The 23,463-nt window shown below is 42.0% G+C and overlaps 1 protein-coding gene across 7 annotated transcripts in view; it reads left to right on the top strand.

Moving 5' to 3' along the window:
• The first annotated feature begins 644 nt into the window (after positions 1-644).
• cbfa2t2 (CBFA2/RUNX1 partner transcriptional co-repressor 2) overlaps positions 645-23,463 on the top strand; it is a 39,778-nt gene continuing 16,959 nt past the window's right edge. Inside the window, exons 1-3 of one of the 7 annotated variants that reach the window (XM_067586800.1) lie at positions 5,993-6,065; positions 6,157-6,223; positions 11,510-11,644. In XM_067586800.1, coding sequence (XP_067442901.1) covers positions 11,626-11,644 — 19 coding nt within the window. In that variant the 5' untranslated portion in view covers positions 5,993-6,065; positions 6,157-6,223; positions 11,510-11,625. Of the gene's footprint in view, positions 861-5,802; positions 6,066-6,156; positions 6,224-11,509; positions 11,645-16,137; positions 16,585-23,463 lie in introns of those variants that run through there. The other 6 variants (XM_067586804.1, XM_067586802.1, XM_067586799.1 and 3 more) reach the window with 6 other exon arrangements.

Raw genomic sequence — 23,463 nt, 5'->3', positions numbered from 1 at the left:
TGTGTGTGTGTGTGTGTGTGTTGGGGGTGCTATGGCTCACAGCTCTCTCAGCCAGCATCCAAATATTATGCTTGTAAAGAAGAATGACAGAGAGAGACTCTGGATGGGGTCCAGATACAGTCTAACATTCTAGGTTTTTGTGTCTGGAGAGTTCTGGCTTGGTGTCATGAGGCTCAACAGATGACACAGTGAATATTCAACATTTATTTTTAACCTCATACATGTTTATTTTGTTCACCCGTTTCAATTACAACAAAAAATGAATCAATTATGGTGGCCATTTATCAAATACAATCAATCATTTTTGTTTGACCAGGCTCCCACTATCCTTCCTTGTTTCAATGACAATTTGTAGAGGCATTCCAGGCTGTAGACTTCGGCTATGAAAAACAAAATCAATACACCAACAAGTCGAGGTCATAAACGACTTTGCTCAAGGCAATGGAAGTGTGTCTGCTGTGAGGATTATGTGAGCTGAGCTTTGGTGTCCTATTGTTGCCGCTCCGAGTTAATCATTACTGAGACACCGTTTCCCTGCTGTAACGGAGCGTTACTGGCTTTCTGGTTAAATGCTTACAATTAGTACCGCCCACTCAAATATTTTCTGTTGCGCTAGATTTTCGATATTTGATGCCTCTTGTTGAACGGGATCGATCGTCTCCTGCAGTCTCTTTTTTTCAGTCTGTTTTAGTGATGTAAAGGTGCTTTTAAAGTGTTTACATTCAGTAAAGACCCTGCCGAACAGAAATCGAAGGACTTGAACTTTACAAGACTGATCGAAATATCATCATTCTGCCAAGGAGGAGGAAAAAAATTTAAAAAAACGAGGAGCATGGTCGGAATGCCGAGTGCTTTAAACTGTAAGTAGATTTTAACTCATGTTTAACATAATGAGTGAAAAGAAGCGTCACACCTGAGTTACCTGACATCATTTATCCACAGGTATGTATAGATTTGCACCTGCACACTATGATGCAGACCCGTAACAAATGCTCCAAATGTCCTTATGGTCTCATTTTTATGTTTTACATAATGAGGGAGCAGAATCTCAGCTGAAGAGGCTGCCTTTGCCAGGTAATGAAAATATAGGAAAATTAGGCTCTCTACATAATTTGATATGGACAGAAAAGAAAACCACTCCATTATTTTCAGATTCCTCCCCCACAGAGAGGGAGAAGTATTCAGAAAAGACGTTTGAATGTGTTACTTCAGATCATATCAAATCATTTTAATGACCAAACAAAAACCCAGTCATCCCTTTGTCTGCTGAGATCTTACGCTCATTAGGGTCCATTAAAGAGTGAGAATAAACTATGCATAACACATACTCTATTGGATGCATTATCCCTTATATAGCCCCCACAAGACAGCTATTATGCTCCCATTTGATTGAATAGCAGCTTTTCGGTCTATGTGTCTTTTCAGTGGAGGATTTGGAGTCCTTAATCCACCAGGCAAAGTTTTTTTTTCTCTTTCCACCATCTGGAGTTTACAGCTTTTCAAGACAAAAACACCAGGCGGTGTGAAACCAGGCTGGAGCTGCTGCTTGATGCCAAGCGGAGGTTTTTCCCTCTGTGCCTGCGGTTTATGCCTGCTTTACATCAGGGGTCAATAGTACAGTCCTGTACTGCCAGCAGGGTCAGCGGGGCCTGAGGGCATGACTGTAGGCTCTCATGTGTCACTGTGACTCCCCCGAGGACTCCAATTGGTCTCCCTTTTCACCACAGAGTAACAAATAATCGCATGACAAAGACATGACTGTAATGGTGATGTTGTGGTGGTGACGATAATGATGATGATGATGGTGTTACAGTGGCCACCAGGGAGCAGCAGAGTGTGTACTGTAATATGAAACTATAAACATGATGGATTCAGGGTTTTGGAGTTATCCCTGTTTTGGAAAATTTGGTTCCAACTACAACACACACAAAAAAATAAAATACGCGTATTCTTCTGTTTTACCATAATTGTTGTTTCGTTGTAGTAATTTGATGTTATGCAGAAAGCTAAATAGCCTTCTGGGAAGCTGGGGATGCTGTGTGTACACTCGGAGAAAATGTGTTAAAGAGCATGTAGGCTCAACATCGCTCACACTAGTCAATCATTTCCATACTCTCTTGATTCAATTAGCTCTACTTGAAAACATGTGGATAATTTGGAAGCCCCGATAATTTTCCCTTATGCCTTTTCCCTTCTTTTCTTTGGGGTGGGTTACAGAGTCAGATTCCAATCCTCTGACATTAAAAGGGGAAATAAACGACAAAGGGGCCCTGCAGGTTTGCATTAGAGACCTAATTGGTTTTGGCTTGAGTCGGCTGTTAGTGTTGCCAGACGTGGGCCCTTTGTGTTTTGCCATGTGGGAGAATTTGCCTATGCTGGAGGTAGAAAGAGGTGCCTGCAGATCTTTTCTGAGTCACCCCTCCAATGGTTCTAGTCTCTGTAGGCTGTTTGTATTCATGTGTTTGTGTCTGAGAATGAGTCTGTGTTTGTGTTGTAGGTATATATATTGTGCGCATTGGTACATCAAGTTTGCATGCTTTTTGTCTGTTTTCTGTGTTCTGCAAGTGCTTGTTTCTGTGTGTTTGTATGTGTCATGAATGGGGTTGGCTGTGTTTTTGCACAATGCGTGTGCTTGGGTGTGTGTTTGTGTGTGTCAGGCTGTGAGCCCAGTATCCCTCTCTCTCCCTCTGGTCTCTGCGTGGGTCTTTTCCACCAGCACTACCACCTGTTAGTGTTTTACTCGGGCCCCAGGGCTACAATGACTGCAGAAACTTCCAGATTTGCTCATCAGGCCCATCAGATCGGCTCCCTTACCTCAAATCTGGCTCCCATTTCCTATCACAGGACCAATCTGAGCTGGATTCCCTGGTGCAGTTAGCTGAGTCAAGATGCTGTGCAGTGGAATTGATTTGAGTTGAGCAGAGTTTGATTAATGACTCATGAGTGGCGACATTTTATTCAGTGCGCTGTTCCGCTGGATCACACTTAAGTGTTTGCAAAGTGTGGTTTCAGTGGGAAAAAAAATGTATAAAGACTGAATTTATGGGGTCATTTTGTTGCCCAGTGCTCCAAATGTGAGAACCACAACAAAGAATCTGATATCGTCTGTTTAAGTAATAATATTTGATGAAATGACAATTTAACCAGACTTTAATTGCATTTGTCACATATCTACTGTTAAGGATCACATGCTGTGAAAATTGTAGTCAAAGATTTAAATGAACCCTAATTGTAATGAAACGTTTACTACCCAATGAAAATAATTCATCTCTGCAGCCTATTATCAAGTTCCCTTGTGTTGAATCTCAAACCACTGCAAACAGCATCATCAGTCTTTTCACGCAGATAGGATTTGTCATGTTCTGTGTTTCGTGAGACCTCTGAGCTCTCAGTCCCGAGGTCTGTTTCCAATTCAGCACACTGTGTTCCCCTGTCTATTACTTCAGACAGTGTGGCAACCTGAAGCAAAGCTTAAAAAAAAAAGAAAGACAGGAGTGACCGAACAGTTAAAGGGGAAAAAAACAGTGACAGAAGAGAGTAGAAAGGGATTAACTGTCAGAGAGAATGTGAGGCTAATTGAAGCCAGTTTTGCACAGCTGTTTCTTGTTGCTGTGCGGCACTGCACGGAGCGGCTGGGAGGATAGGATCCAGATGTGATCTTGCGCCGAGGATCACCCGCCAATAACAATCCTCAGAAATACCAGCCGTATAGGAGACGAGGGCTATTAGAGTGTCCGTGCTTGCCTACCCCTGACAAAACATCACTTCTCCGCATCTGAAAGATAACCCAGGCCTGTGCTTTTCCCTCTTGATTGCAGGTCTCAGCTCGGCTCCCGAGCGTTGTTAACACTGTCATTTTGTTATATTGCCAGCCACTGCCATGACCTCTGTATTCAGGTGTCACAAGGCAGCGTAAACATCGCTTTGACACATTTGACTATTCCAAAAGGCGGCTCGCAGCGTTTCAGAATGGTTTAGCATATTTGTCATATGGCTTTTGAAACATTCAACCAAAACGGATTAAAGCTTCTTTTGTGTGTTCATCTGTTAAAAGTGTTTCATTTAAATCATCATGGAAACAAATATCCTTTATCAGGTTGGCGGGATGCAGGGCCCATGATTGTGCGCAGGCATTTATTCACTCTTCTACTTTAAGTGGAGAGACACTGGCTGGGAACAAGGAGGCCCAGTCACTGGGAGAATCGGAGTGGTCAAGTGAAAGGAACTTATCGCCATATTATGCTTTTTTAATGCCCCTGTCCCCTTGTTCGCAGTCCTCATGCCTTTCACCCCCCTTCCATCATTTCCCACTTGGCTCAGACAAAGAGGAGTTAGCATTGGTTCCCCCTTTTCTCCACGCCTTCCAGGGTTACTTCAACGCTTCTTTCTCACCTCCTGTTTCTGTCTCACATTCGGACTCCCTCCGTCCATCCTTCTTTGTTCCCTCTTCTTCCTTCCCTCCATCCTCTCCCTGCCTCTCAGTCACTGTTCCTTTTCTGTCTCCATTTGTCTACCCATATCCTTCTCTCTATCCCCACCAGTCTGTCTTGGCCACCATGCTGTCCAACTGCAGCTGGCCTGTCATCGCCCAGAGGAAAGCTGACATCCAGCTGCATTTGAGTTTTTATTGAGGACTGTATTCTCTGTATGAGAAGTCTCACTTCATGGTTTGATATACTTATCAAACCATGAAGTGAGACTTCTCACATAGAGAATAGAATATAATAACACACTTTTATTGCTGTATTCATTTCCATTTTTTTCCTACACATTTTATTTTCACATGTTTTTGCTGAAGATTTTATAAGATGTCACTCACTGCTTACTGTGTCAGTGTTTCTGTATTTTGAAGAGACACTCAACACAATGTTTTATAGCATTACTATCATCAATTATCAGCTGAAACACATGTTATGCTTACTATTGTTCCAACAGCAAGCATATCCAGCAATGTCTCTGACCCAAATAATCACTGCCTCACATCCTGACAAGACAATGATAAAGATAATGTGTGGCCTTGGCACACACACACACACACACACACACACACACACACACACACACACACACACACACACACACAGTGAATGTGACAGAGGATCTTAGTCTAAGCCAATCTCACTCCCGAGCTCTTCTCTCCACGTGTCAGTCGTGAGATTTATGACTTTTGTCAAGTTCACCTCATCTGTCCCTTCTCTGATTTCACTCCTGCTGGGCCTTCTGCTGTCAGAGAACAGGACCTGCTCTCTTGCTACACACACACATAAACGTGCATAACATTCTGTCTGCTCTTGCTCCAAGGGTGGAATGTGTTCTGGGTGCTGTTGTTTATGTGTCTTGTCCTCAGCTGGTGTCTCTGCTTGTTGTCTTTGCTTGTTTGTCCTAGCAGAGAACTGTAGCAAGATGTCATACTTGTGGTAGGTTCACAAAGTAACAACAAAGCAGGTGCTGCCACGGTGCCCTGTTGTTCCGTTCGTAGGAGAGATTTTCATGATTTGGTCTGCAAAACTTAAGAAGACACAATGGGAGAGACAGGAAGAGGTTTAGTTTGGATTGTTATGTCTTGAAATGAAAAAGAACCAGAACATGTAAAACTGTAAATACACCCCCTTCTCCATTTCACACTCACACACGCACACACACACACACACACACACACACACACACACACACAAACACACAGACTGAGGATTGTATTGCAACATTGACAAGTCCAAACATCCCTGAGGCTTAATGCCAACACATGCCTGTGTATGTGTGTGTGTGACCAAAGCCAGCCGTTATCTTCTCTCAGCTTTAATTGAGCCCTTCAGAAATCCCCAAAACTATTACACGCACACACGAACACACACAGGGAGTAAAGCCTGGAGGCTCTATCTCTGCCTGGCCAGGTGTTCCCGGCTCCGCTGCCAGATGAACCACCTGCAGATCACAGGTGTGGCAATCGCCAGGGAAGAGAACAACACAGCTGCTCCTTCAGCCTTGGGGAGAGAAAAAAAGTAAGATGGAATGGAATGGTTTATAATCAACTGCTGGTAGCAGGAAGCTTCACACATCAGGCATAAGTACACATAGTATAAAGTAACATTAAATTGTAGGTGGTGTTGTCATTGCCTGCTTTTCAGTGAACACAACTTTCCCTTTCTTATTTGCTAGTTAAGTGCATTGAATTGGAGCAGCTCAGTGTTGGTTTTGACAAGAGTGGGAGTTTTTGACACTGCATGTAAGTATATTTATTATTGTTATTATATTGAAAATAGAAAGCAATATTAATGGTAATGTCTTACATTACTCTTTTTCTGGCTCCTCTCTTTCAAGGGTAATTTTATTGCACCCACTAATCACTAAATCAGATATAATCTGTTCTACTACAAGTGGTATTTGTTTTTATGATAACATTTTCATTTTATCATAAAAACAAAGGGAATTTTTTAGTTCTGTCAGTATAGATTGTTTTGCTTCATACTTTTTGTCCATGACTGTGATACATTACTATGATAACTAAGATACATTAAAGGCGCACCATGCCAATTTTACACATGCAGTTCAGTTTACACCTCATGAGGAGTACTACTTAGCCTGTAAAAACAACCGGATGATGTCCTCTGTGGCTCTTGAGGGAGTTGTCCAAAGTTTAAAAAATATCCCAGATGATGTCATCAGGGTTATTTCGGCTATGTCTTAAAGAGTGTGGGACTTTTGTCTCCCCCCTCTGGCAGTGAGAGTAAAGGGGGCGCTCAACTGTGATTGCCTGACACAGGAATGCAGCACGCTCTCATGTGCACCCCGAATGACAGGGACGCAGAGAACGCTGGTTAAAATGGATTTGTTTTGATGGTCCAACGGCCCAAAAATGTATTTTTTGACAGTCCACCGGCCCACTGGGATTTGTCCCAGTACTCCCGATGACCAGTACACCACGGGCCGTAACCTCCTGTTGCGGCTGTAAAACGGTGGATAAATTGTTTTGAGTGACTTGTTCCACTGTCAGAATTTGATCCATTTGGTCCGATAACAGTTGGAAAGTCTAGGAAAGCTGGACGATTAATGGCCAGACGACCAACATGGGAATGTTGCACCCAACATGAGATTTAAAAACTCAGATATACTGGGAAATACAGAGAGATTTATCTGGCAGTGATAGGCTTAATCAGCATTGTGTGAACTCATTTGGCAAGAGCCTGAATGTAACGGACATTTATTTATATGTAAAAGTTCTGCGCTGCAGGTTTAACCCTAAAATTCTTATCAGTCTGCATTACAACCTAGAAATGTGGGGGATCATAAGAATTGGGCATTAAGGAGGAATGGAGGATCTAATGAAAGACACGGTTATGTTGCATTATGAGAAATGTAGGATCCAGTGTTCTAGTTAGTCTCTGTTGCTTTGATTTTGACCATTCTTTCTTAAATTTGAGCATTTTCCCACCAGTGTTGTGACTTTTGCCCCACTATTGATATCAATTATTTGGCTTTTAATTCATGTTTACACTTAAAATGATTCATTAAACCGCCAGTACAAATTTTTCTTATTATCTAATTATTCTTTTTATAACTTAATTATCTAATATCCTAACACTGGGGAAAAAATGAACATGTTACAGTACAGTTACAGCATAAAGGTTTCACTTTGTCTTTACGATGTGACAACCGTTACAAAGACCTATAAATGATGTGATTGATACATTTCAGATTTTAGCCCTAATTAAGGGTTTCCTTTAAAAAAAAGGTGCCAATGTCACAAATCGTATACTGGCCAGCTGTGAACAAAAGAATGCCTCTTGTACTGAGAGGAATGTCCAATGCACGAAGAAGTGCGTAGACTTGCTCACTGTATGTGTTAGGTCTGTGTGTGGGCCTGTCCACGTGTTAGAGAGCCCACGCTCTTTTAACACACAACTTCTCCCAAACATGGAGTTGTTTATGAGAGCTATTCATGTTTATGTGCCGACAATTGGGGTAAGGCTAGCAACACGGAGCAAGTTTTGGTCCATGGTATCATTTTCCAATTAGCAAAATTGCTGCATTTAAGGTTTTAACTATAAGTGCCATAGATGGATATCCCTGACAGCATATCTGGTACATAAGTTAAACAAGAGAGCGGCTGGAGAGACTGCGAAAAGTGCGTGGTTGTTGAATATCGTTTAAGGGGAGTTATTGGTGAGAAGGGTTTGGCGTCTGGCTACGCACTTGGCCTCCCTGTGTGGAAACTTTCGGAAGATGCAGCCAAGTGAGCGTGTGACCCACCGCTCATAAATTTTAAGCACACATGCAGCCACTCTCTCAGTCTGTCTCTCTCATACCAGCATACAAGCACTTTTCTCACTCACTTTCCCCTTTCACTCATAAACACACACTCGTGCATGCATTTCTCTCTCTCTCTATCATACCCGTGCTTCTTATATTTACTCATCTCTTATTTGTCTCTGTCTTGTATTTGCACACATACGCACACGTTGCACCCGAAGAGCAGCCGTGTGTCTCCCCTCTGTGTGCAGAGTGTAATAGGAGATCTGAGGGTTTTCTGTGGGTGAGTAGGCGGGTCAGGCCTTACTTAAACTAATGGCTCCCAGCAGTGTTGAATAGCCAGACACACTGGAGCCGAGGCCTGAGGTTTTGGAATGCCACTGCCGGCTCAATGCCTGCCTTTCATCGGCACCGCGAGTGAAGGAGAGAAAGAGAGAGAGTATGAGAGAGAGAAAATAAGAGAAAGGAGGGGGAGGAGAGAGAGAGAGCAAAATGCGGGGCCCATTTGTTATGGGTGATATGAGGATGTCTGAAAAGGAGGGCACAATGGTCGTGGAATGGAAGGACAGAGGGGGGGCGAGGGTGGGTTGGTGGACTGTGGGGAAAGAGAGGAGGGGAGAGGCGTGTTCAGGCTAGTGGGATGTCAGGAGGGGGTAAAGTACCAGGCAGTGGTTGTTTTGTGTCAGGGCACTGTGGGACCCCCCTGACCAGCCACCCATTTGTTTTCAATGTCTTTGGGATGAGCTGTGAACGAGCCACAAGGGAATCAATGTTTTGAATTGAGACCATCTACAAACTAATGCAGATGATTTTAAACGTTTTTCCTTCTTTTTGGTCTTTCATCCAAATGAATTCAGCATTTTTTTTACCAACAAAAACATATGTTTTCTCAAAAAAAGGTCTCCACGGTAGATACAATTGACAATACCAGCACTTCATAAGTAAAAACGGGTTCTCCGTGCATCTTCCAGCAATATGCAGCTGAATCAGGTGCTTCTCAGATCAGGGACAGCAAACGTTAGTCTGTTTGCTCTATTAAAGGCTGCACATGGCTGACATACTTCTGCCTGTCCGCAATGTTAAAGGTATGCTGTGAAGTTTTTGACCACTGGTGTTGCTATGGAGCAATGATTTGACAAGTTTGTTTGTTTTGTATTTCAGCATTCATATGAGGATGCGAATGCACTTAGTGCTTTTAGTGGCAGTAATGTGCCAAGAAATGTAGCAATGCACCAGAAAAAAGACAGAGGAGAAGACAATGACAGCTAGCTGATGAAACAATACAGGTTGTAAAATATTCAAAATACTGACTTTGTAAATATTTTATTCAAAATTCACTGCAGGCGCAGGACAGTAGCTCTATTAAAGCTTCTATCTTTCACACCAACAACAACACACTGTCCTCAGAACCAGCTGTCCTCACATTATTTAATAATTAGTTGAATAAATTCAATTGACAAAAGTAGTTTGCTCCATGAGAAGTATGCTGGAATAAAACAGCATTATTTTTTTTATTGATTCATTTCATTGTAGACAAAATTTCACTACATGTAGACAAGACATATGACTCAAATGGTTGCTTCTCTAAATGTGCTGGAAAAAAGGACCATCAGTGGCATCAGAATCAGTTGGGACTACTACATTTGTAGAAATGGAGGTATATCTGTTCTGTGACGTCAAATTTGCTAGCAGCACTTCAAAAGTAGTTAGCGATGTGGATTGCCCCTAAGCGGCAAACTTTCTGTTGTCTCCAACACTGTTTTTCTGTTTATATTTTAAGGTAGATGACAAGGGTGTAAAAAGTAATTTGATGGAATGCTATATATGCTACTTGCTAGCCAAGTCAAATGATAAATCCTGAGCTGCCGCTCAGATGCAGTCAATCAAACTTTAAAATTGTGAAGTCTGACCACAGATGCAGATATCTCAATACAACATCCACATTTGGCTATATTTAAGTGCATTGTGAGTGATAACAGGAAGAGGCACAGAATAAGAATCTTTGCCCTCAAAGCTAAGAGGAGTAAACTATGTCATCTGGCATGTTTGTAAAATTGTTTATCCATTCAGCCACACCCCTTACCAGAACCATTTTGTGGTTTTCCAACTACTATTTAACTAGAAGTGGAGAAAGAAGAATAGATTTGAATGTTTTTTTTTTCTGTTTCTTTGGTATTTAAAGCTGATGAAGTAGAAGTAAAAGTGAGTGTATGTGTGTGTATGTATGGGAGGGTGATGTTCTGGGAATCTCTTCCCTCCAGTGCCATCCTTCGATACCAGAACAAACACATATAGTAATATGTTTTTATTCACATGACCTTTCATTTATCTGATCCTGCAGAAGCAAAGAGAAAAAAGCCTCTCCCCCTCACTTTACCCTTAATTATTACCGAGAAGCATCTTGTTTAATCTCTGTTTTTTTTTTTTTTTTTTTTTTTACAGTAATCGGTCCTCCAGACAGACATGGACCTGGAAAATGACGTGTCCCTATTAGATAAATATGCTGTGGAGGATGTAATGGAAAATATGGTCGTGCAAGATCAGACAGGGAAATCTATGGCTGCATCAGATTAGCCAGCATCAGGGATCTGAACAGTGATGAGATGGAGGGAAAAGGGGGAAGGAGAGAGGGAGGGGTACCATGCTGGTAAGATGGTTAGAGAGACAGAGGGGCAGCAATAATGAGGTTTGATGGGAAAAAATAGCAACAACATGAATAATTAACCAAAAGAGACATTTTTATCAGATAGCAAGAAAGACAGAGAGAGAGAGAGACCATGAGACCATTTTATAAAGGGCTCTTACACACTAAACCAACATTCTTTGGCCATTTTTGAGCGTCCGTTGGCGGTGGAAATTTATGTGTGAATTCTGATTGGCTATAGCAAACCAGTGATTTAACCCATTTGGTGTGGTTTCTCCTTATGTTTCAACTTCTCAATTCATCTTCCGCAAGCAAAAGATCACAGGCTGACAATGCCAAGGGCGACGCAAAACCAAATTTTACTGTGCAAGTTGCAACCTTTAATCATAAACATTCTCAATATTTATTTCTATACTCTTTAAACATATTTGCAGAGATGTTAAAATTGTAGCTTGTTTTTTTGTTTGTAGTTTTTTTTTTTTTTTTTTTTTGACTGACTAGTTTCTTTCTCACTTGTGGGTGCAGAGCGTTCATATATAGTAGCGGTCATCTGGCCGTCATTTATCTTTGTGGTGTGTTTAAGGTGATACAAAGAAAGTCTGCCTTTATCTTTGCTAGTTTTCTCAGGTCAGCTTGTTGTGTCAGGGCCCTATAGAGATCTGCTGGCCAGTGAAGTCGAGGCTGGCGGGAATCAGGCCAGAGAATGAGATGTTCTGGCTCACTTTCCACACTGTATGATGATAGACAAGCTTGGTAAGTCCGCATTCACTTCACACATGCACATAAAATCTCACAAAGATTGATCAACACAGTGTGAAGTGGGAAGCATCTGATTATAGGAAGCTGTGGCTGGTATAAAAAAAACACACACAAAGAGGCATGATAGTTGTTTTTTTTATAGCTTATGAAAATCTCTGTCATCATTTCAAACTTATTTGGCAGCTACTTTCCCAGTTAAATCCCATTTCTCAGATTACCCTTTCAAACTCCTCAGTGAGTGTTGGGAAAATGTTTTCACCATGTGCGTGTTGTATTGCCTGATGAAAATGAATGTGATTCCAGCAACAACAAGCAATGCTCATGAGGCATTTTGCCAAGCAGACCTTGTTTTGTAAGAGGATATCTCACTCTCACCCTCCTAATTTCTTGACTATCACCACACTAGAGGATTGTTGATAAACTTATCAAGCATCAAGTGGGACAAGATCGGGATCATGTGTATAAAATTCAGTGAGGGGGGGTTCCCAACCCAGTTTGATATGTGAACTTTGAAAACGGAAAAGTTTTATCGGACAAAACTGCAGGGTTCCCTATTCACTGGACCCATTACAGTAGAAGAGCGAGGGCCCCATTGCAGAATTGAGGGCCAACCCTGTCTCCTAGAAAATGTTATTCATCCAACATTATGTTGCTAGCAAAACATATTTGCTGTCAACATAATAAAGTATAAACTTAATTTCTAGGAGACGGGATGGGGAGCACTCAAAAAACAAAACAAAACAGCATAATGTGGCAAAAAGTTATGGCTCCACTTTTACTGTGGTGCAGAAATCTGTGATTGTGTGGTCATTCATCATGTATTATATTAGCCTATTAAATATTGCCAAGCATGCATACCAAAAACCTTGCAGTGCGTAATTTGAACTGATGCTGATTTGCTGCTCGTCTTGTCAGCTGGGAGATGGAGGACAGACTTAATTTTCGAGAGTTGTACAATTCTGCTTCAAAGAGTGTCTTTGCATGTTGTTAAACCTTTCAACTTGCTGGTTTGCATTTTGTACTTTTTACCTGCACCCTGTTGCAACATGCCTGCTCCAGTAGAGCCCCTTGATTTTGTTTTGCTGTATTGCTATTGTTGGTGTGAAAGCCCATCTATCCAGAGTTAAAAAGCCATTTAGTAAAATTGAGGTTAACCATCAGTCCCCTTTTTAGAGATGCAGTCTACCATTCTCGCCACATCCACCACTTCTGTGTGCTTCTTTCATGCAGCTACAGGCCGGCTGCATCGGCATCTATTGTCATGATAATGACTCCTGAGAAAACAGTTTTCACTAGAAGCACATGCATCCACTGAGTTTGTTGTCAATTACAAATTTGTTTGCTGATGTCAATATAAAATATAAGACATTGTGTAATGAAAAAAAAAAAAAAAGATTCAAAACTAAATCTTACTTAAATTTCAAGGTGGAAAAAGCAATGCTTGAAAACGGAGGCATACACACACTATATTGGACGTTTATTCCTTCCTTTTAAACATCCTGTGGTTTAAATGCACACACGCATATGCGGAGGACTGATGTACTGACTTTTGGTGAGTCTATCTGGTTTACTCAATCACCAAGTCTTCAAATCCCCTATTCCCGCTTCTCCTCCTCCTTCTTCTCTCCCCATTTTTTGTCCTTTCCAAAAAAATGCTGTTTACTTTTTCTAAAAGTGGAAGAGGGAGCGTGTGAACAGAAACAGATGCTGCATACTCTCTTGTTCTGTTGCTCCCTCTCTCTCTCTCTCTCTCTCTCTCTCTCTCTCTCTCTCTCTCTCTCTCTCTCTCTCTCACTCTTCATCTCACACACATGCACACAATGGCAAACAGCTGCGTGACGCTTGTGCAGCTACAGTAAAAGGAAGCCATACAGCATGCACAGATGCAGCATGTTGACTTTCCATTACAAAAGTAATAGGTTTAAGGCAGTACAGATCACTTCATCCCTCTACTTGTTTGGGAATATTTTGAAAGAAGTAGTGCACAAACGTAAGGCCAGTATACTTCACACATACTTTATTGCGTCAAGGGCGGTCATTAGCATATTTCTGATGATCATATACAGGGAAAGAAATGTGGCTACTTGTCTGCTACCTGTAAATCCAATATTTTATTTTCTGTATACTCTTTCTGCTTTATAGTCTCTCCTCACTATGATGACACCTTCTCACATTACTGCATAGCTGCTCTAAAAAGCACATACGTATTTGCTATTTGGATGACAGTTGTGTGATCTTGTTCAGTTTGAGTGTATTTCCACCCTAGTGCACATGGGGATAGTGATGAATCATGGGAGTGATGTTTTCTTGTGAGAAAAAGTCTCCCCATATTCAAGTTACTGTGGCTAATTGTTTTTTAGTGCTGAACTGATGAACTGAGCAGACACATGGATTCAGTCATTCAACAGACAATTAATTACTGACAATTTTGGTAATTAAATACTGTCTTGCAGATCCTCATATTTGGGTGTTTTCTTGCTTTTCTATTTTGCCTGTCATTCTGTCAACTGAATACATGAGTTTGATGACTGTTAATCAGCATTTGACATCATTTAAATTGAGCAATGCACTGATTATTCAAAATAATAAGTGTTATAGATTAAATCCTAATGTAAGTACTTGTTAGTTGCAGTCCAGGTCATTAATCATGTAGCTGATAAGTTTTGCTCTAAAACAGCATAATGTGAAACATTACAGCTGATCGCACAAAATTATAGATTGCAACACTTTTGGAAAAACTGTCAGTGAATGGATTCCTTGGTCAAAATGATATTGCTTTTAAAATTATAGCACTTTTATTAGATATTAAATGAGACACTGAGTGGCATTTCTTTTTCACATGGACACTTTTTCATGTCATTCCTGTAAGTTCTCATAGATTTTAGTTGAAATTTAAAAAGGTAAAAAATTAAATATGATTCAGCATATAGGGGCTGTCCTTGAGGCGAGTGAAATGAGTTTTCAGCCTATGATGGAAGACGGCAAAGGACATTAACGAGCACGCTCACTTATCTGTCACCTGCCACTCATTTCACCTGGGTTTTGTTCTAGTTCTGCCTCAAGACTTCGTCCATCAGTAGTGTCAGTAGCAGCTCATCACCTACTGTAGCACAATAGCTCTGTGGATTACAGTATATAGCTTCAGATGTGAGGCCTTCCTCATTTCTGCATCTTTCCTCCACCCCCTCCCTCTCTCCCTCTCTCGCAGCCACCTGGCCCTGCCTCTGAGCCTGCTGGCTGACCAGATGCACTCTGAATAGAGCAGGCCTACAAGGAGAGAGGAGGGGAGATAGAGGTTATTACGGGTGATTATGCAGTCAAATCTATTTTTTGACAACCTATAGCAATATAATAATGAATCATAAATCCTTTTGTGATTATGTTTAGAAACAATTAGATATCACAGATTAGTAGTGTGAATTTCACCTGCATTCTTTAAAGTAAAAACATTTCTTACCCATTTTGATCAGATTGCACTTTAAGTTATTCAGTGCGCTCCTTGAGCAAGTATTTGATAGTGTATGGGGGCAAAGAGAAGGGGCCGCACCTTCCTCTAATGAATTGTTTGTATTTTTCTGACAGCATTTGCTTGTTTATTTAGCCAAGTGCCTGTGGATTCTCACATGTTGATCGTGTTCACTCAATTGTCAGTTGTCTAATTAAAAACAGATTAATGTCGTATTTAAATCAGGCTTAGAATGAACTTAGCACCGTCCTCTGTACTTTCTAGAAGTAAACTGGTGGAATAATAGGCAGGAGTGAATAAAGCACGCCGGCTGCCCAGTCCCAGCCAAGCTCCATTATCTTAACCTGCATTGTCCCTACAGCAACACTTGTGTGCGAGGCTGGGCGTAAATCAGACAGTGATTTAAGTTTAACTCAGTGAAGATGGAGCGCAGAGGATAAGAGAGCAGAAGAGGAGAGAAGAATAAGTCATTCATGCTCCTCAAGTGTCCCCCAATGGGTTGGCTGGCGAGGCAGGGCTGAGCCAGGCGCATTAAAGAGCTGAGACAAAAGAGGGCATCAATGAAAGAGCCTGAAGGAGAGGGGGGGGGGGGTAGTTAGTATAAAAACATTTTAAAGGGAGATCCCCACTTCTCTTGAAGGCGTAGAGGGGAGTGTGGTAGGGAGTGGGGTTGCAAAGGACCCACACCCTCTCAAACACACACATGCATATGCACACTCTCACACACACACTTTTGTCTCCCTTGGCACGGTGTCTTGTTTAGCCTTTAGGTGCCAAAGCAATTAGTTATGTTAATTGCAGGGTCCATTGCCGGTGAATGCAGTTTGAATAGAGCCAGTCAGCAGTGGATGATTGGCCAGGATCCATGGGGGAATAGGTGGGGAGGAGGAGGGGGGGTGGGGGTGTATGGGAGGGTGGGGGGTTGTGACGTCGCCAGAGCACCCGGCCCATGAAAACAGAGGAGAGGACAGTGTGTGGGAAAATAGGGGAGGAGCTAGAGCCGAAAGAGAAAGATTGAGAGGGTGGGAGGCTCAGAGCTTGAGAGAGCGAGCACAAGAGAGGACACAAATTCAGTGAGAGAAAGACAAGAGAGAGATTCAGAAATAAGTGCAACAACGGACACAGATTGAGTGAAGCAGAGAGCGAGAGTGGTAGAGAGAGGGCTTCACATGAGAGAGGGAAAAACGGCAAAGAACATAGAAAGAAACTAAGGAGAGAGAGAGAGTGTGCGTACTGCAGCATTGCGCTGGTCTACTCGGTTATCTGTCTCCATCTGGCTGCCATCTGTGTCTCTGGCTCTGGCCTTTGCCACACTGGAGCTCACATATGTGGGAATGCAAACACATGCCTGACATATGAAGGCGTGGAGTCACAGAAAGAGACAAAAAGGAACGGATAAGAGAGCAAAACCCTGCAACTGCAGCTGACTTTCTCAAAGGACTGAAGAGTGGACTCTACTAGAGTGGAGGTAGGAGAGAAGAGTGGATTTCACTCTGAAATTGTGTCTTTCTCAGTGCGTTTTCGGCAAAGAGTGTGCATTTATTTCTATTAGGGTTAATGTGTATGCCTACTTCTGCAAACTGCATTTATATGCGTTGTGTGTGTGTTCCATCTTAATTCCCAGAGCTGCTCTGTACTGTACAGATGGTGCCTGATCCTTTCCCTTTTATCTCTTCATCCTTGTCTACTGAGGTAGGAGGGAAGAACGGATGAATTTTTCTGCCTGCTTCTATTAGCAGTGCACAGCAAATGTCTGCTGTCATATGGACACAATTCTGATTGCTTAAGAAAACTGTTGAAGCTTAGATGTAGTTAGTAGTTTTCTTGACTATGATTGATATGTTTTTTAGTTTTGAGGAAAAATCCCTCAGAGCAAATAGTCCAAATTTTGTCTCTCCCTCACTCGCTATCATAAATACTCTGCCCTAAATGCTCTGGTGACTTTCCATATTTGGCATCATTGAGAAAATCAGTAGCAATAGGAGATTTTCTATACAAGGTACTTCTGCAGTATGTTTAATTTTCAAGTTTCTCCTGCTTCCATTTTTGGCAAGTACCTGGAATGCTCATAATATGCAGTGAAATATATTTTCTTTTTTCCATAGAGAAGATATATATGTGAGCGTCAAACAGTGCTACTTCAACCGGATAAATAAACCCAGCAATGTGATCGGCTTCATGTGGGATTTATCTCTCTCAGCTGTCATTTACTCAGATAGTAATCAGTTTTTCCACATGGCAAACAGAGCAGAAGAAACTAGGTAAATAAGACGTGTGCATCTGTTGTACAGTATCCCAGACATATGGGAAGAGGAGGGAAACTGCTGTGTGTGTCTTTCATGCTGTTCCGACATGTTACACAACACTGTCATCAGTGGGAATATGGATCCCAGTGTAGTGCAAATGTCACGTTGTCATACCATTGACATTGTGTATTAAGCGAGCATCCCCAATCACAGTGATGGAACAACTTTTTTTCACAAGTTGCCTGTCAACAGTACCTGGCAGGAGAAAATGTGCTGATGTTTTTGTGCATGTGGTGAATGTGGAGGGAGGTGAAGGAGGAGGAGGAGGTGTGTGAGGGAGAAGCAGACAGAGAAAAGGCAGAGAGACCTGGCTAGTGTCACACCAGGCCAGGCCAGTCCATCAGGGAGATAGGAGCAACTAACTGTCGGCTGCACAGTCTCAAACCAGAGACCCCTGTCTGGTCTGCTGGACACTGTCACACTCCTGACAGCAGACACTGTTCTGTATGTGTGTGTGTGTGTGTGTTTGTATATGTATTTGTGCAGAGATCAAGGACATGATGTTTCGGATTGTTTTATACAGAAATATTATTTAAGCTTCATTCATTGCTGATGTGAGGTTATTGTTTTTGTCTTTGAGGTTTTCAATCACATGATAAATGTATGGTTGTGTCTAAGGAAGTGAGAGCGTGTGCATGTGTCTACCAGGTGTCCTGTAGACGTTTTGTCTGCTCAAGTACAACATTGCTTGTCTTATAGCTTTCTGTAGCTTTTGTCTTCTTGACCTCCCACTCCCAGCTGTGAGTCTCTCTACTGAAAGTGCAGTAATAAATGGAGAAACAGGCCACCATGAACCTTGCTCGCTATGCTATTATCCGAAGAATTCATCCACAGAATGCCCCCTTTTTCTACACACACGCAAACACAGACACGTACACACAGAATGGAGCAGCTGCTTTAAGAACTGGATGCAGGAAGTGCTCTATTAGTTCCAGTGGTGAGGACTGTGATATCTGGCCCCAGGGGATCAGTGAGAGGTTGTGTGTGTGAATGTGTGCACTCGCTCTTGTGTTTGTGTGTGTGCGTGTGGACATAAAGTGTTAGGCCATTTACTCAACAGAAACCGCTCAGTCACTTCAAGTAGCACTCTGAAAGATTGTTTCATCACGGGAAACGTCTCCTGACTGTGTAAATGGCTGTGTGTGTGTGTGTGTGTTTTAGCGAGTGTGCAGAGGCATATCTGTGTCAATGAGCATCTAACCACCTGCGCTCATTCCCTCCCTCCTATTGCAACCCCACTGACATTGTATGGCAGCCCCTCTCCTTGTGCTAAGTGCATGAGTCAGAGGTCTCTTGCAGGGGTCTAGTGACCCTTTGCTGGCCTGAGAGACCCGCTCACTGACCCAAGACAAGACCTTTATTTACTGGGCTGGTGTGGTCTGAGAGGGAAGAGTATCAGCAACATGTTTAAAGGCTGTAAAATGACCTCACAATTGAATTCCTGAACTGACTTCAAGTGTTCAATTGAGATTAATTGGCTGCCTAAACATATTAACAATAAATGACATAAACATGAAACTAATGATATCTGCAATATGGTAACTGGGGAGACTATGGTCAGATTTGTGTGGTAAAGTGTGTTTTCATTTCAGTAGATTCTGTTGATAGCTGCATAGCGCATTTTTGGGGGCTGGGATAAGTCCAGAACATTCTCACAGAAACACAGCAGCTAACAGCAACAAGCAAAGAGTTTCCTATTACTCATCCAAAAGACACAAATTAACGTGACCATCCCACTCAAGACATGTGTGTGTGGCTACATAAAGATTGTAATTTCACCATCCAAAATAGGCTTTTAGCTCTGGTTAGGGTCAGCAACTCTTCAGAAAAACATCTGTGTATTTTGCTTTCTAGATGCTCAACTTTCTTCATCAGCCTTTTTTCCCTTCAACTCTCTGCCATTTTGGGCTTATACAAGACCTTACTGACCTTGTTGGCATGTAGTTTTAAATGTGAGGTTGATGAAAGCAATGAGACTCAACCTGCAGTCTATATGCAGACCGTATAACCAAAACAATTCCCTAGAACCAGCTAAGCTATGTTGATTCTCAGTGTGTTCAGCAGTACTAGCTAACGTTTCACATTTTACTGAGTCATTTGAATGTCAACAGTACAAACATTAAGTAATGGAGCCTGAAAATTTATGGTTTCCAATACCTAACCAAGGAGGAACAAATAGACAAGAGGAAGGGTGACTTTTTATGAGCCCCAATGAAAAACTGAAGCAATAGGATGCATTTAAATTTGTGTAACTTTCTGGAAAGACTGCAATGCTTTCCAATTCAAAACCCAAAAGACAAGAGTTGATACTCAAGAGAACTTGCAATAGCAAAACTTTGTATGTGCCTGTTTTGTTAGGTGTGTGGGTGGATAAGAAATGGGTGGTGCAGCCTCTCTCCATGAACTGTCTGTCATAGTCATTATTTTCACTCTTTCTCTCTCTTCTGTTCCCTTTCCTTCAATCCTCCTCTCAGAAAGCATGGAGAAAAATGGGTACAGTTTCAACACCAAAAGATAAAACTGCCGTTGCCTATTATCATTTGCTTGGCTGTTAAAACTTTGCATAGACACTCACATTGATACTTTGTTGCTAGTAGAGTATTTCATGTCGCAACTTACTCCTACCTCACTATCAAGCAGCCTTGCATATTTTGTCAAGACATCTACAAAAGAATACAGTGTATTCTTAAACACATGTGCACTCAAACCCATACAGCTTGCATACACAACGATAACACTCACAGTCTCATCAAAACACGCTCTGCCCACACATTCACAAACATACACTCACCACAGCTATCTCTGTCTCATTCTCCTCATTGTTTTTTGAGCACAGCTGGCCTCTTTGTTTTACTTATCTGTCTCTCTCAGCGGCTGTTGAGCTCTGGTCTTTTTATACAGCTGGGCTAAGCCTGCCCACAGCTCTGTTTATGGACTCTATGGACCATACAGCTCAGCTTTGATTCAGTGCATCCCAAAAACATGAGGGCGACAGATTAGTCATCCGTGTAGTGCATGCTCGGGGAAGGGATATACAGATGTCTTTGTTTTACAACAAAACAGTAAGTAGAAATGTGTGTAGTTTTTCTTGAGCTTTGCTTATGGACTCAGTGCATTTCATTGTGCTTCACAACATTGTTTTTGAAAGCCTGATATGAGAAACATGAACTTGGTACACCCTGATATACCTTGTCTTTTTAACTAAAAGTGACGGCTATGACAGAAAATATAAAGTAGTGGAGGACCAGGGAGGCAAGGGAGACCCCTGCAACCAGTGTACGTCGATCAATATTCATGTCTACTGTCAAGAGACCGATCGCTTATCTGCTTTGTCACTCTAAGTCACTCTGGATAAATGTCAATTAAATGCCTAAAATGCATTCAAAAAGGTCATGAGATGAACCATAACTGGAAGACTATGAAGCTCCTGAGTCATTCTCCCAGACTGAGTCAAAAAAGTTGGCCTGGCCCGTGGTGATAGCAACATCTGGTTGGACCTGAGCCGAGGCCATTTGGCTGTTAAGGCCTCTGACACCTGGTCTGAAACCAGCAAATCTTAATGTTCACTTTGTTTTCTCATGTCTAGGGCTCGTATTTTGTTTTATGGACTACTGTAACTCACAAGTTCAGAGAGTGTGTGTGTATGTGTGTGTGTGTGTGTGTGTGTGTGTGTGTGTGTCCCTAAGTAAGGAGGTGAGGTAAAACATTATTTTGCCAGCTTCAGTTTAAGTTGATTGTCTGGGTTTATAATGTATAGGAGCCACCCAGTCTTAATCCTCCAGACACACACAATGATATACATCTTCACTGTGTGTCAGGGGAGCTCTATAAGTCTATTTTAAGTTCATTTTTTCCATCCTGAGATGAAATGTGGAGGGGGAACAAAGAAAATAAGGACAGTACAACGTTGTTTAAATGTTGCAGCGCTTCCATATATATATATATTCCACTATAGCTGATAGTTTTTCACTTGGCGTTCTTGGGTTTAAAGAATCACCAGCCTGATGATGATTGATAGGCAGGCTAACCAATTAGTTATGGAGAGGTGAGAAGGGTTGTAACCTGATAGGCAGATAATCTACTGGCTTTAGAAAAGGGGAGTTAGTGTGAGAGAGTCTCCGTATGTGTGTGTGTGTCTGCTTTTGTGGTTTGAGGTCATGATTGACAGATTTGAATTGTCCCTGTTATGTCACAGTTGTTATTTGTGTGGATGTGTGTATATGTGCCCCAGGCAGGCCATTTCACAGGTGTGTGTGTGTGTTACTTCAGAGATAGCTGTCCTTGAATGATGAACCCAACACCTGGTAGATGGGGCCAACACACACACACACACACACAGGCATGATGACACACATCCACTTCCAGCTCTATCCCCCGCGGCCCAGCTATGTGACGCAGGCGTGTGTCTGTGTTTAAAGTTTGTGTCACTCTGAATAACACATCTATTTGACCCAGTGACAACTGAACCTGCAACAGAAATCAATTAACCACTACAGTGCCCAGCCATGGGTCTTCTTGTTGTCTCTTACAATTTCTTCAGGAACATAAAACCTGTATACTTACTGATTTTAACATACAGAGGACCAAGTAATTATCATAATAGCAATAGAGCTGCAAAATAGGAGGAGCTGCTGGTGTCTGAAATATTGTTTTAGCAATGTAAATTCCTATTTCAAAGTTTCTTTTTACAATATCCTAATTGTTACTCCTGATCAAAAAATCCAAAAGTGGACTGATTTGAAATGCTGAATGTTTCAGCAGGTTTGTACAAAGTGTAAACTCTTTCTGCAGCACTCAGTTTTTTTTAACAAAATGCTCCTTGGAGGACTAGTTTATTATTCTCCTTACATCTTTAATTTGTAGACAGGCTTGTACATTTGACATTTTAATCAACAACCAGACATTTACTAACACAGTCGCTCACTGTGCTGATGATTCAACTGGGAAAGTTTCAACGGCCACAACTGCCAGTTACCTGAAATTGTCTATGCAGAAAATGAACAGAGCCTTTACGCCTGGATGCTGTAAATAACTTGTCCAACTTTATAACTCTATTGGTGCTCATTAACTTTCAGTACTTGTTGATTGGTTTGAATCCAAACTCAAGGCAGTAACAGGGAAACGAGCTGAGATGAATTATCTCTGACTGTAAGGCTTCGGAGTGTTTGCAAAGTCACTAACTTCTAATCCCGTCCAGTATATTCTCCTAGCACTTTCCCCTGCGGTCTGACCTCATGTACACGTGGATGCCGTCCGTTTTGCTATCCAGCCTCTGCCAAACCTCCTCTCCCTCCTCTGCTTCCAGCATCACATCACTCTGCCTCTTTTACGGCTCATTCTTACATTTTATGGGCGACGTCTGTCCGCCTTGCCGTCCCCTACTTTCGTTTTTTCTCTCCCTCTGCCACTAAGTACATTTCCATTCCTGGGTCCCTTTTTTCACTATGTGGCATGCTGGATTACAGCAGTGTTTTAGTAATTATCTCACTGACTGACGAGGTTATGCGAGGGCTTCTCTCACCATCATTCTGTCTCAGGGAAATGTGATGAATTCAATTCACTGTACCTCCTCATATGTGTGCATGGAAGTCACATACATGTTTTCTGACTTTTGGCCCTTCCTTCACCTCCATTTTTCTTTTCCCCATTTCTTTTCAAAGCTGTCTCCCTCTTTCCCACTTTCCTCTCCCTGTCTATGTATACATCTTTCTCTCGCTTTCCACCTTACTGTCAACCTTGCCACCTCCCCATCCCTGCCCTCCCTAGCAGAGTGAGGAGCAGTGTGTTGACATTGGGTTTTGTCCAAATATGTAGTCTACGGGGCTGGAAGGTGGTAATGAGAGCCAAGAAAAACAGCCTGGTGCAGAGTCTGACAACCATGCTTGTCTTTCTGATGAAACCAAATGAAAACAGTATTTTATCCTTGTTATTCCCTCCCTCCCATCCTCCGTCCTTCTCTCCCTACTTGCATCCCCCCTTCTCTACCTCTGGCGCCTCTAATTTGCAGACTAATTTCTTATTCCTGTCCGTACCTGTTCACC

This window comes from Thunnus thynnus, chromosome 4 (genome assembly GCF_963924715.1).
Source record: "Thunnus thynnus chromosome 4, fThuThy2.1, whole genome shotgun sequence".
Classification (NCBI taxonomy): Eukaryota; Metazoa; Chordata; class Actinopteri; order Scombriformes; family Scombridae; genus Thunnus; species Thunnus thynnus.
The sequence above is the reverse complement of the archived record's forward strand: the minus strand, read 5'-3'. Positions and strand labels throughout refer to the sequence as shown.